The sequence below is a fragment of the Myotis brandtii genome, unplaced genomic scaffold (genome assembly GCF_000412655.1).
Source record: "Myotis brandtii unplaced genomic scaffold, ASM41265v1 scaffold735, whole genome shotgun sequence".
Taxonomy (NCBI): Eukaryota; Metazoa; Chordata; class Mammalia; order Chiroptera; family Vespertilionidae; genus Myotis; species Myotis brandtii.
In genome coordinates, this window is record NW_005370916.1 from 1,803,308 (window position 1) to 1,817,543 (window position 14,236).

General features: G+C 55.4%; 1 protein-coding gene across 1 annotated transcript in view; it reads right to left on the reverse strand.

Annotated features, from left to right (window-relative positions):
• Positions 1 to 14,236, reverse strand: part of COL13A1 (collagen, type XIII, alpha 1) — a 126,683-nt gene that overhangs the window by 101,556 nt on the left and 10,891 nt on the right. The window contains exon 2 of the mRNA XM_014530363.1: positions 7,180 to 7,249. Within this exon, the coding sequence (XP_014385849.1) occupies positions 7,180 to 7,249 (70 nt within the window). The remainder of the gene's footprint in view (positions 1 to 7,179; positions 7,250 to 14,236) is intronic.

The window sequence follows — 14,236 nt, forward strand, 5'->3', positions numbered from 1 at the left end:
CCAGCATCACAGGCATCACCAGGCATCACAGGCATCACCAGGCATCACAGGTGTCACAGGCATCACAGGTGTCACTCTGCACGCAGAAGGGATCATGCCCGGGGGAGGCCTGAAGGGGCTCAGGCCGCATTAGGGATTTGAACTCGATCTTAAGTGCGATGGGAAGCGCTGACATGCTTAACTAGGGTGATGCATTAATTTTAAAAAGGCCACCTGGCTTCTGGGTGAAGAAGGGATTGTGGGAGGCCCGTTAGGGGCTGCTGATGTGAATAAGGTGGGAGATGGTGGCAGCCTGAACAGGAGTGACGGTGGTGAAGATGGAGGGAATCGGCGCAGTGGGATCAGTGGGGCTGGGTGATTGATGGGACATGAGGACAAAGGCGGCCTCCGGGCAGACGCCAGGTTCCAGCCCACTGCCGGGCCCATGTGGTGATGGTGCCGCCCCCCAGGACAGGGAATGTTGGGAAAGGGTCAGGTGTGGGAGGCAGCCGCTGGCTTCAGCGCGTGCGCTTGGAGGATGGGCGGCCTGTGAGGTGGCCCAGTGTGGTTCGTAGGTGGGGAAGGTTCTCCCCGGCTGGAAACCCACAAAAGCTCCTCTCTGTAAGAGCCTCATTCTGAGCTTTGCTGTCAAGCGCCTGCAGAATTGAAATCAAATGGTTTATGATCGTGGCCAGGGAGAAACCTTTGCAGGTGTACACATTTTGGTCTGTTTTCACTTCTCATTTGAAGACAAATTACTTGTCCCAGTAGGTGGTTTTGCCTGGATTATACATTGAGCACACACGAGGCATTCTGCTAGCATAGTAACCAAACTGCAGAACTACTGAAAAGGCTGTGGGAGGAGAGGAGGGTGGAAGGAGCTGCAGGGATGCTGTAGTAGGCCAGAGGGGTGTGGGGGCGGGCGGTGGAGAGGGGTGGTGTGAAACAGAGAACACAGATATCAAACCGGCATGAGTGACTGTGACAGGTGAGACTTCAGTGTGTGGGCAGGGCAGGTGAGTAGCCCAATTTTACTGAGAGAAAAGGAGTACAGCGTAGCGGGAGACTGGCCACAGACTGGACTAGAGAGACAAACATGGGCTGATTATTGGGTGGGGGTGTATGAACACTAGGGAGTCATGGATGGTTCTTGAGCGAAGGAGTGGCATCAATAGGACCCAGCAGCTGATGGAGTGCAGTGGGTGAGGGAGAAGGGGACACCGATGGGCTGGTGCCTGGGTGTCTGGGAGGTCAGATGGGCTGTGAGACAGGACTGCAGAGTCAGGAGGAGGTGGTGGGGTGGGAGAGGGAGAATGAAGCTGACACAGCACATGAAAGCCCATCCCTCTGGCGGAAGCAAAACAAGGGCGAGTGGGCATTGAATAGGAGGGTCTCTTCCTGGAATAGGAGGGTCTCTTCCAGGCTGGATGCACTTTAAGAAACAGCCACGAACGACTCAGAATTACCCCAGCGATTATTTGCACGTAGAGTTTCTGAGGTACCTGAAAACAGTCTTTCTTTGGTTTAAATGTTCTCCCTAAAGCAGCCATCAGCCCTGCAATCTTTTTCTTTATTAGTGGCACCAGGGACACTTTGTTCTGCAGTCTCCCTTTTCTGGGTTAGCTGAGTCTGAAATACGGAGAACCACAAAGAAAGGGGGGCTGTGACTCTGCTCCGCTGAGCCCAGGGGAGGCGGGAGGGGCCCAGCTGGGGACAGAAGCTCTGGCCACGGGCCCTGCCCATGTAAATGCAATGAGGCTGCTGGGGGCAAAACGGGTGCCAGGGCAAACAGGGCAAGGCTAGACAAAGACAGGGCTTCAGGACGTGCGGACACCAGCTCTCACCACCTATGGAAAATAACCAAGCCCCAGAGGCAGTTCCCGCGCGAACGTAAATGGAAACACATGAGAAAATAGAGCCCTGTTCATGGCATCTCAGACGTTTTTGTTGCTGCAAGGGGCTTCCAGCTCTCCAAGCCATTGTCCACATCACTGCTAGTTCTGGCTCTAGAATTCAAATTGGACCGGGTCCTATCCCTATTCCCCAAACCTTCTCTGATGCAACATCATCTCCCACAGGGTGACAAAGCCAGGGCACAGGCTAGGCATTCGCAGCGCAAATCATTCAGTGGTTGCTGCACCTTTTCAGCCTCAGAATCCGACACAGCACAGCCCTCGGGCAGCCATTACCAACCAATCATGCTCAGGGCGAAAACCCTTTGCCTCCCTCTGAACGGAGGGCGCTGAGCCGGAACTCCTCGGCCTGGCCCTTGGCTGCCTTTCCCACCCTGATTTCCCATCACTGCTTCTGTGCCCCTTCACCTGCTTGCCTGCCCCGGGTAGCCCTGCCCTTTTCTCACTCCCAGAGCCTTGTCCGCGCGGCTGCCTCCCCGGGAGGGCCTCTGTGCAGACTGTGAGCTGTCCCTACATAACTGTTCTCCCACTTCCCAGAGTAACTAAGTTGTACCTGGACATGTGGCCACCCAGCAAAAACCCCTCCCGGCTCCCTGGGACCTGGGGGGCCATGCGACTAAGTGCTGGCCGATGGGACAGGAGCAGAAGCGATGCGGGTCAGGTTGTTTTCCTTCAAGTTTTGCTCTCAGGGTTTGGGCATGAGTTCTTGCCCCCCCCCCCGCCCCCTTCCATGCTGGCCAGGGGGACGGCAAGAATGAAGCAGTGACAGGAGCCCAGAGACAGAAGCCACCTGGTGACCATGGCAAGGCCAGCCCCCCTTCCCTGGACCACTGTCTTCCAGCCTGCAAGGAGGGGACCTCCCTCCTCCCTGTTGGAGTCCTGTATTTGGGGTCTAGAGTTATGGTGGCAGCTGTGTCTCTGCCTCCACCTGCTTCCCTGTTCCTTGTCTCCAGCCTCCAGTGCCACCTCCTCAGGGACGTTTTCCCAGAGGGCCAAGCTCCTGTGGAATCCCTGACACTTCATCTGCACCTCTCATTAGCATACATCTCATTAGAATGCCTCTCATTAGCATACCTCTAATTAGCATACCCTAAATCATGGCTGCAGCCTCTCCCACACCTGGCGAGGGCATTACGCACAGGCCTGACCAGGTCACCCTTCCCCCACTATGGTCGTCCAACCTCTTGGGCTGGTGGTCAGTGTGTGACACGGACCTAGTCCTCCCTTTAGAGATGAAGCCCAGACAGTGGAGGAACCCGCTCCCGCAGCTCTGCTGGTCCTGGTTCCCTCCGTGTGTCCGCACGTAGCATCCCTCACACTGCCAGCCCCACCCAGCCCCAGCGTGGCGGCCCTGAAGTAGCTGCTTCCTTGCTGCCTGGAGCCTATATTGTCCTGCTCCTCCTCTGTTACTAAGAACAGGGAGAGAATGGGAGAGTTTCCCTGATCTTTGTGTTATTTTCAAGTGGCCTAGGAAGTCCCACGGTCTGTGTATCTGCTCCCAACACCCTTCTGTCCCGCCAGGCCATATGCTTTGCAAACGGCCCACACCTATTCCTCTGAACTTCTGGCAGCCGTGACCCTCCTGACGAGGCCCGACCTTTGGCATCCCGTCCCGGCCTCCAGGCCCATCATCCCCTGGAGCAGTGCAGGCAGCCAGAAGCAGGACACAGCCAGATTGCAGCCAGTGCGTGGCTATTTTGGGACAGGGAGGATCCTGGGAGGATGCTGGCAAGGTCAGAGGAGGAAGGGAAGGAGGTGGGTTTTCTGCCCACGATTATGTGTCCCAAGCCCTTTGGATGCCACCCAGGGCCCAAGGCTGCCACAGGGAAGAACACACCCACCACAGGCTCCCACCTCAGCCCAGCGGGTCTCAGAGGCAAACTGGGGCAGGCCTGGGCTCGGGCTCCCGGCTCCAATCTCAGTGGCCACTGTGGGCAGGAAGAGTGTGTGTTTATTTGCTGTGATTTCAGCCTCAGGCAGGACTCAGGGCCTTCTCCAAGTGGGCGAGGCACCAGAAACCAACCGGAGGGGAGATGGAGAACACAAGAAAGAGTCCACTCACCCGGCGATGGTTCTTGATCGGTTATGGAACATTCCTTGAGCATCTACTAGGCATGGGGCACAATATGAGATGCTGGCAAGACACAAGGAAGGAGGCTTTGACTCTGTATGTGGCGCTTGCAGTTGCCTACGTCCTTCTGTAAGTATCAGGCGCTCTAAAGAGGTTACACTCTGACCCCTGACTAAGGAAATACTCGGAGAGGCAGCTTTAGGTGGACGAGCGAGAGTGGTGCTTTACCCATGCGTGTGGGGACTTGCAACCATTGCAGGATGTCAGAACTCCACTCTACCCGTTTGGAGACGTGCTCAGTACTGCGCCCAGCACACAACTGGTGCTCAATGAGGGGCAGTGGCAACTGCCATTTCTCAGACAGGTTGGCAGCCACATGCCCGTAGGCCTCAGTGGGTGAGAAGCCTCGGGCTGGGCAGAGGGGGCAGGTCCAGGAGGCAGGTCCAGGGATGCCCATCCTAGCAGATGCATTTACTCCGGGGCTCTATCGTCTGAGCGCCCGGTGCAGCCCTTCCAGAACTTCGCTCCTTCCTACTTTGCCTCCATTTGGGGTCTTGTCTTAAATGCCCTCAGTGTTAATTGCCTGGCTCTGGTCTATACTTCAGGCCAAACTGCCCTCTGGGGAATTCCCTAACACCCCGGACACCCCTTCCAGAAGTCCTTGCCCGCTCTCCTCCCATCTCCTGGACACCTCGTTCCCTGCTGGTGGCCCCTCCCCGTGTACCTTCACCCCGATGTGCCCCTCCTCCCCACCATCTCTGAGCTGCTCCTGCTGCCTCGCCGCTTTCTCCTCCCCACCCAAGAGCCCGGGGTCCCACGCAAACTCTCATTCTTCCAAATCCTCCCTCCCTCCTACCACATCGTTCCCAGCTCCCAGCCTCCCAGGACCACCAAAGCCAGACTCTCCCAAGCACAAAATTGATACCTATTGGTTAGGCACCCACCCTGACAGGGGCAGGGCATGCGAAGCCCAAACAGGCAGGGAGGAGAGAAGGGTAAGCCTCTGTCTTGCCACAGATGTGCAGCCCACATTGCCTCCAGCATCAGGATATGGTGCCTCATGAGGATTTCTGAGCGTCTTTAAAGTGCAAGAGGAATTCAGGGGGAAATAATTGTGCTCAGTAGGAGTCAGGAAAGGTGCTCAATACTTCCCACAATGATCTCTCTGAATCATCGCCATCTACCTGCAAGATGGGGACTAATTTATCCCCATTTTTCACAGGAGGCAACCAAAGCAGAGAGAGGGCAAATAATTCTCGGAAGGCCACACAGCTGGGAAACGTAGAGCTGAAATGCAAACCCGTGTCTTCATGGCTCCAAATCTCCTGCCCCTCCCCAACATGCTACACCCTGAGCAAAAAGACCAACTGCAATTGACCAGAGTTACAGAGATGCCAGACACGAAGATTTGAAACGTGGGTGGCCCTCGAAACCCTGATGCTACCCACAGCCGCTCTGCCCGGCCTGCCACGCCAGCCTTGCCTTCATCGCATCTCATTAATCTTGGCATTCTTCTCCCCAAAGCGTTCCCAGATCCCAGGGCTCAATCTCCTGGGCCCCGAGGGAGGGAGGGAGCTTCCCAGGGCTTCTGGACACCCTTTTAATTAACCCAGGTGACCCTCTTCTGCCTGGGGCCAGCTGAATCGCATCACGGTGCCACCGTCTCCTGTGGCAGCCCCCCTGCACTGTGACTCCCACCTCGGCCACTCATGCTCCAGCAAATGCTGTCCTTTCCCTTCCCACATGCTCAATACATGCTGGCCCCTCTCCCCTGGCTTGGGAACCATGGTGAGGGCTCCTGGGGCTCCTCGGCCCCTCTGTCCATGGAGGGCCTGCCAGAGAGCTCAGTTAGTGTCCTGCCAATGCCACCTGCCCACGGTGGTATCGAGGGGCCACACTCTGAGCCGGCAGAGGTCCGGAGTAGAGTGGTGGGTTGGGGGCTGCGCAGGTCCTCTGCCCTCCCTCAAACCTTGTCTTCACCAGCTTGCAAATCACTGAGCCAATCGGGAAGGCCCCTGTGATGACTTGATTATTTTCTCCCCCAACCCTTTTTTGGGACTTTCTTCCTCATCCCCCCAAAAGCACAGCCCATGCCAGTTACCATGGGAACAATGAAACTTGCTCATCTGTCATTCTCATGCCTTAATAATAATAGTCAGCAACCTAGAAAAGTCCGGATGAACTAACTTATTATTATTAACTGTTTGCAATGAAATTGAACCCAACACGCAGCATAGCGCTCAGCACAGAGCAGGGACTCGGTACATAGCTGTGACCAGATGAACAGGCGCGGCGAGGAGCGGGTCGCTCTGCGCAGAGGAACAAGCACTAGAAGGGGTGCCCTCGGAAGTGACCCGCCCACACAGGGCTAGTAAATGCGGGAGCAGAACCTGCATCCAGCTTGGCCTGGTTAGCTCAGTTGCGCCGCATCACCTTGACCGTGAGCAGTGTGCTCGGTGCGTTTGTGCAGTTCGTCTCCACACCACACAGCACGAAGCGCCCGAAGCCCGCACGCGCCTGAGGGCAGGGGAGTTTTACAATCGGGGTACTTCACTCGTTCCAGTAACAAACACTTTTGTAGGCCCACTATGTGTCAGGAGTTGGACGCGTAACAGTGACCATGATAAGCCTGGTCCCTGCCCTCTTGGGCTTCTCTTCTCGTCAATGCTGCATAACCCTTCAGGGTTTGCAAAACGTAGTCATGCCCATCATCTTGTCTGATTTCACAACGTGGTGCATATAGTGAAGGCCAGTGATGGCGAACCTTTTGAGCTCAGCGTGTCAGCATTTTGAAAAACCCTAACTTAACTCTGGTGCCGTGTCACATATAGAAATTTTTTGATATTTGCAACCATAGTAAAACAAAGACTTATATTTTTGATATTTATTTTATATATTTAAATGCCATTTAACAAAGAAAAATTAACCAAAAAAATGAGTTCGAGTGTCACCTCTGACATGCGTGTCATAGGTTCGCCATCACTGGTGAAGGCCCATAGGAGAGTTCATGAATGAATGAATGAATGTTTGAATGAATGAATGATGGATAGGGGATGGGTGGGCCGATCAATGAGTAGAGGAAAGGCAATACCACAGATATTGCCATTCCATCTTTCAAATGGAAAGCAATGCCCCGAGCAGGGTGTGGCCAGAGCACACCCATGAGAGGGCCTCTGGCGGGCGTCCCGTCCTAGTCCCCGCTCGCAGGCTCCTTACCTGGTGGGCAGTGACACCCTGGAGACGTCTTCGGGGCTTCTCGACGCCTCCGAGAGTGGAGCTTCCATTTCTGCACAAGAAGACAGAGGAGAGGAGTCACTGGGAGTCCTGGTGGCCAAGCGCCGGGAATCGTTGTGGGCTGGCGCAGTGGGGGTGTGGGAGAGGGGCCCTGGGGGCTGGCAGGAGGGCTGTTCCTGGATCAAAGACTGGCCACCGGACGTCTGGGTAATAAGAAGCAGACGGAAAGGTCCCATCTAGCTAATTTCAGTGTCTGCTGTCTTCGGAGCGCTCTTGAAGAAATTAACCCCCATCACAGGACCCTGCAAGCCAGCTGCGGCCTTACTGCGGCCTTCCCGCACCGCTCACTCATGGGCCCCATGGCCTGCTTCTCTCTGCTCTCTGCTCTTTGGTTCCTGGCTAGTCTGGGCTCCTGCTGGATCCCGGGGCAGGGACAGTGACTTGTTCTTCTTGTGTCCCTCTCAAGCGAGGCCCAGGCAGGAGTGGTGGGCTGGAGGCTGGGCAGGTCCTCTGCCTCCATCAAACCTCTTCCTCACCAGCTTGCAAATCACTGAGCTAACCTGCAAGGCCCCAAGAGGTGGCCACAAGTAGAGGGGGGCACCCCCTGCCCACCAGGAGCTGCTATTGCCACGGTTGTAAACAGACATGCACACACCCAGGAGCATCGGTGCCTGGGGTGCTTACGCTGTCAGCGTGGTGCGCTGAGCACCTCAGTTCTCACAAGCACCCTGGGCGGGGGCCACATGCACAAAGGTTAACAGGCATGCCTCCGGGCCAGGCTGCCTGGGTCCACGCTCAGGCCTCGGACGGTGAGCTGCTAACAGTCCCTACCTCACTGGGTTACTGAGAGGAAAGAAAAGCCCTCGGTACATGTTAGCTATTGCTGCACTCATGTTACAGGTGAGGAGCCTGAAGCACAGATGGCAGCCTGTAGCCTGGCCAAGGTCAGGGGAGGAGCAAGGCTGGGACTTGAACCCACACTCTCCGAAGCTGGTGCAGCAGTTGAAGCTGGTAGCCCCCGAGCCAAATTGGCCCTTAGATGTATTTTAATTGGTTCCCACAGATATTTTTTTCATTGAATTTGTTGCCAATATTTTGAAGAGGTTGATTTTACATGCACATCTGCATTTCTAATTTCTCTGGAAAACTGGGAGATCTGGCCGCATGGGGCCCGCACGATGGCTGGCCCTGATTGACAGCGTCCAGTAGTCCCTGACATGTGGACAGTGAGGATGCCAGCTGGCCCCCACCAGCAGCTCTCCAGCACTTAACTACTGTGTCGTCTGCCACTCAGGGTGGGCCAGGAGAGACGTAAAGAAAGGTCGAGGGGGAGGTGTAGTGGGATGAGGCGTCACCTCTGGTTGGTGCAAACTCATATCTGCTCAGCCCTGACCTGCACTGGCACTGAGCTGGGTGCTTTATACAGAGAATCACATCTATTTTTCACAATCTAACAAATTTAACTCATTTTTTTACTTAAGGAAATGGAGGCTCAGAGAGGCAGAGTGACTTGTTGAAGGTCACACAGCTAGTACGTGATGGATCTGGGACAAGAGCTCAGGCTTTTGGTGCAAAGTCCACTCCACTCTGCTGGAGAAAGGTGCACACAAATGCCCCCGGGAGAGGGAGCACAGCGACAGGCAGGGTGAGGACGGGCAGAGACAAGGGGAGGAAGGGAGGAAGTCTCAAAGGGGAGCCCCTCACTCAGAAAAGGGAGACTGGTGCACAAACGTTGTGGATGGATGTTGAGGCTCGGCCACAGGTGGGCACAGAATGGCCGCTGGGCAAACACGTGCCCTCCCAGGACAAAGTCTGGTGAAAGGCCCCATGATGCCCGGCTCTGAGCCCCGCTCACCAACGCCACGTTCCATTGGGGACCGCACCTATCGACTTCCCGTCCCACCAATGACCTTGGGCTCTTGAGACACTTATTGGTGGCTGTTCCTGGCGCACAGTAGGTGTGTGACAGAAGTCTGCTAAGTGACAAGGCCATTCAGTGACTGACAAGCCAAAGCCAGCTGAGTGTGCAGCATTCTGGCTGCAGGTTGCAACCATTGGGGTTGTCACTCATTCAACAGCAACAAGAGACCAAGCGCGGGCTGGGCCCTGGAGATGGAGACGGACAGAAGGCTGGAGGCTGAGGTTCCTCTCTGGAGGCTGTCACAGTCATCATGCCACCGAGAGACACAGTGGTCTGCGGTGTGGCATGGCAGGATGGAGACAAGGGGAGGGATGTGCAGGGGGAGGAATGCTCAGGGCACAGGATGGGCCTGGTGGGGAGAGGGTAGGACCAGGCTCTAACATGGCTGCCAAGATGCCCCCATGGGGACAGGACAGGGGCAAAAGCAGGCTTGTGGGAAGATGAAAAGCTGAGCTGGAGGGCTGCCCCGGTGGAGGAGCCCAGGTGGGCAGGGCCGTGTGGTTCTGGAGCTCCGGAGAGAGGGCTGGGATAGAAAGGCGGATCGGGAGCCAGGGACACCATCAAGAGGGTAGGAGACAGCCCAGCCGGTGTGGTTCAGTGGTTGAGCGTCGCCCTATGAACCAGGAGGTCAGGGCACATGCCGGGGCTGTGGGCTTGATCCCCAGTGTGTGGAGTGTGCAGGAGGCAGTCAGTCAGCGATTCTCTCTCATCATGGATGTTTCTCTTTCTCCCTCTTCCTTCCTCTCTGAAATCAATAAAAATATCTAAGAAAAAAGAAGGGAAGGAGACATCTGACAGAGATGGGAAACTGGCTGCATTCAGGGTGTGGGTGGGTTTTCTTGGCCTGCACAGTGTTTATTTTTGAAAAGTATTAAATCCCGACATCGCCACACCCCTTCCAGAGCCTGGGCTTCAAGTCCGCCCACTGACCGTCTCTGCAGCTCCCTCCTCCCAACGCCTCAACCCCGGGCTCCCTCCAGCCTGCGGGCATCTTCTCACTGTCCTTCACCCACCACATTTCACGTCCCTCCTTGCTCAGTGTCAGTGATTACAGTCACTCTCCTGGCTACAGCCTGGGCCGCCAGCATACCCTTCCCTTCAGCACATTCTCCTGGCTAAGCCACAAACCTAGTGGATTGAATGTTTCCACGGACCCCACGCTGGTACCCATGCAGCAGAAGGAAGCCAGGAGAGTGCACGGCCTTGGTGACTGGCTTCACTTCAATCATGATCATTATCTCAGCGCAAAGCCCAGCAAGCGGGTTGTGCTGCCCTAGTTCCCTCACCTTCCTGTCCTAGTAGTTCTCACACCTTCTCTCCCCAACCCCAACACGCGGTCACCTGGTGACCTTGAGAAAACAGAAGCCGCCAGAAGAGGCCTCCCAGAGGTCCCACCACCACACACACCGCCCACCTGTGGGCACACTCCCCTTCTCTCCTCTTTTTTTTTTAAAAAAAAAATATATTTTATTGATTTTTTACAGAGAGGAAGGGAGAGAGATAGAAACATCGATGAGAGAGAAACATCGATCAGCTGCCTCCTGCACACCTCCTACTGGGGATGTGCCTGCAACCAAGGTACATGCCCTTGACCAGAATCGAACTTGGGACCCTTCAGTCCGCAGGCCGACGCTCTATCCCCTGAGCCAAACTGGCTAGGGCCCCTTATCTCCTCTTGCCTGTCCGTCTGTGCTCCCAGATAAGGCCAACCCCCTACCTGCTCAGCAGGTCCTCCCCTCCGCCTGCTCCAGGGCATCTCAGCAGCAGGTCTCCCTCCCACTGCACACCTGTTGCCTCCCTGGGCCTGGATCCCTTACACCACTCGTCAGCAAACGTTGTCTGCAGAGGGCCAGCTAGTCACTATGTCAGGCCCTGTGAGCCATACAGTCTCCGTCACAACCACTCAACTCTCTGTGTCGGCGTAAAGCAGCTATAGATAGCTCGAAAGCAACACAAGCAGGGCTGTGCTCCCATTAACATGTATTTACGAAAACAGGCTTCGAATGGGATTAAGCCGTCCTTCGTAAAGGAGTCCTGATGTGCATCACTGTGCAAGCACGCTGTTGATCCTCCCATCATAAAAAATATACAAGAAAAGATAAGAAAAGTCCTCTCTTGGTCAAGTTTTTTTTTTTTTTTTCTAGAAAAACTCCCTGATGGACAGTGTAGCCTCCTGCTCCCTCCTGGACAGCTCCTGTCAGCTCTTACCTTCCCTGCCCCCAAGAGGCCCTCCTGTGGCCACCGGTGACTTCTGAGTAGCTAAGCCCAGTGGGCAGCCCCCACCTCATCTCAGCACCTGCTCACTCCTCCTTCTTGACCACTTTCTTCACTGGGCTCCCAGGACGCCACTCGGCTCCCTCAGTGTCCTCTGCTGGCTCCTTCTTACCTACTTGACTCGCGATGTTGGAGACCCGCAGGGCCCAGTCTCGCCACTTTCCCTCCGCACTGGCTCCTTGGGGCTGTCGCTGGTCTTATGGCCTCGACACCTATGTATGTGGCCATGCCCTGCTCCTTGCACCTCTAACCCAGACCTTCCTCCAGATGCACTTATCCAGCTGCCCACTTGACATCGCCAAGGGCAGGCACCCCCAAACTAGCCAGCAAATCTGAGCTTCTCATGTTCTACCCCTTCTTCCCAGCCTGCCCCTCCCTCGCCACAGGTAATGGCACCGGCAGCCTGCCCATTGTTCAAGACCTTGACATCATCAGTGATGCCTCCTTCTCTCTCACTCCACACCCATGAGTCAGCAACTCCTGCTCTCTACCTTCTAGACAAGGATCTGACCCCGTCTCACCACTCCCACCCCCTCTGGTCCAAGGTTCATCAACGTTGGTGTGATGGCTGCCACAGCCTCCTGATGAATCCCCTGCCTCTGCCCTTGCCCCACAGACCACTCAGCATGGCAGCCAGGGTGACTCACAGGCCCCCTTGAAGTGCCTGCACATGCCAGGCTTCCTCCTACCACAGGGCCTTTGCACGTGCTGTCCTCTCTGCCTGGGATGTTCTCTTTATAGCTAACCACCTGGCTCACTCTCTATAAGGCCTTCCTCATCCTTGGTGCCCTCCTGCAATATACTTACTATCCCTCCTCCCTGTTTTGTTTTCTCCTTAGGATTTTCTTGTTGTTGGTGCCTAATTTTCTTGCTTAATGTCTCCCCCATAACTAGAAAGTAAGTACCACAAGGACATGGGTGTTTTGGTCTGTTTTAAATCACTGCCACATCCTCAAGTGCTAGAACATGGCCTGGCATATGGTAAATGCTCAATAAATATCGGTTGCTTACAAAACAGGAGAATTGCATAAAGGTCCAGATTTCTGATCCTTTGTACAATAGGAGGACCTGGCAACACTGGGCCACAGTAACCGTCGGGTGGTGCTGAGTGATGGTGGCCCCTTTCAGGGGGGCGTGTGCTCTTCAGGTCACCACGGTACCCTTGCCATGGCCAACTTCACCTACTTGGGCACCTGAGTTGAGACCCCTAGAGAGAACTCCCCAGGCTGAGGCTCAGGGGCAGGTGGAAAACTTTCTGAGGCCCTGGGCTGGACCCCAGCCGTTCTGCACAGAGAAGCCTTCCTGCTTTGCCCCTACGGGCAGCCGGGGCCTCCTGGAATGCCCCGCGTGGCCACAGCTGAAACATCACCCGCCTGGTCATTGCAGCTATTAAAATGCCTGTATCAGTATCAAAGGGAAAATGCCAAGCGGCTACTCACTCCCCCCAAAGAATGCAGCTCCAGCCTGGCCTTGGGTTTAGGGCCACTCCCTCCCCATGCTCAGCTTTGGGCTCTTAAAGTGCTCAGGTTCAACCTTGGCCTCTGTAACATAGGGCGGGTCCAGGTGTGGGGGTTGGGACCCCAAAGGCAGAGGCCAGGTGAGCTCTGCACTCCATAACCATGACCTGGAGCCTGGCACTTCCCCCATGAGGGATCTGCAAAATGGGGATGTGAGATTATTAAATGAGCTAATATTAATAACTAGAGGCCCAATGCACAAAATTCGTGCAAGAGCAGGCCTTCGCAGCCACAGAGGCTGCCTGGATCCCTCCCTCACAGCCGCGGCCGCTTCCTCAATCCTGCGGCTGCAGCCCCGGCTTCGTGGGAACATCGTTCGGAAGGACATCAGGTCTAATTAGCATATTGCACTTTTATTATTATAGATAATAGCTACACATACTGAGCAGTGTATACCAGGCACTGTGCTAAGTGCTTTAGGTGGAAATGTCCTTTAATATTTAATTTTTAATATTACTAGTGTATGACTCCTGTTAGAACCCAAGGGCCCCTGGAGGCTGCGATGGGTCTCAATTTAGGGTTAGCAAAAACCTCTGATGGGTGCCCATGTCATGCCGGGCTGGCAGGGTGGGCATGGCTGAGCTACATCCGGGAGTGCCAGAGCCTCAGGTCCAGCCCTAGCTCTCCCACTAACTGTGTATGAAGCGAGAGAGATCACCTCTCTGGGCCTCAGTTTCCTCATCTGTAAACTGGGGATGATATTAGTCCTCCATGGGCCTGACCAGGGCAGGTGGAGGGATAAACGAAATGAGATCAGAAAAGAGAAAGAGGTTCTAGGTGTGAAGAAGTGTGAGCACCTGCTGGGCCAGGGGTTGTTCTTACTGGCCAGGTGAAGGCCACTTTCTCTGGAGCTGGTGCCAGGCCTGCCTCACCCCGCCCAGGTGCTCCATGAGGCTGGTATGGCCTCAGGCACCACTGCGAGCTTGTGGACATATGGTAGTTTCCTGCCCTGCCCTCCTCTCTGCCTGCAAAAGGGAAGGTGGGTGAGGATCCTGCCTGCAGGCCTGCCTTTGACCCTGAGGACTATGAACGGAGGACTTGCCCAGTGAAATGACCGCACTGGGCAAAGCTCTGGCCAAGTGTCTGGTGACAGTGCCTGGCATGGAGTGGGCGCTTGATCCATCTGCTGGAGCCCTTTCCAACACCCTGTGCCAGAGCTGTTCCTGGGCCAGCGCCCCCTTGGAGCCTGAGCTGGCCTTGGAAGGCAGGGCCTGGTCTGGTGTCCCTGATCCATACTTGAACCAAATTACTTACTTTGAGGTCTGCCCTCTAGGGCCAGGAGGACATGCGCTTTGGGCTGGGCTTCAGCAGGATTCAGATAGAAGGA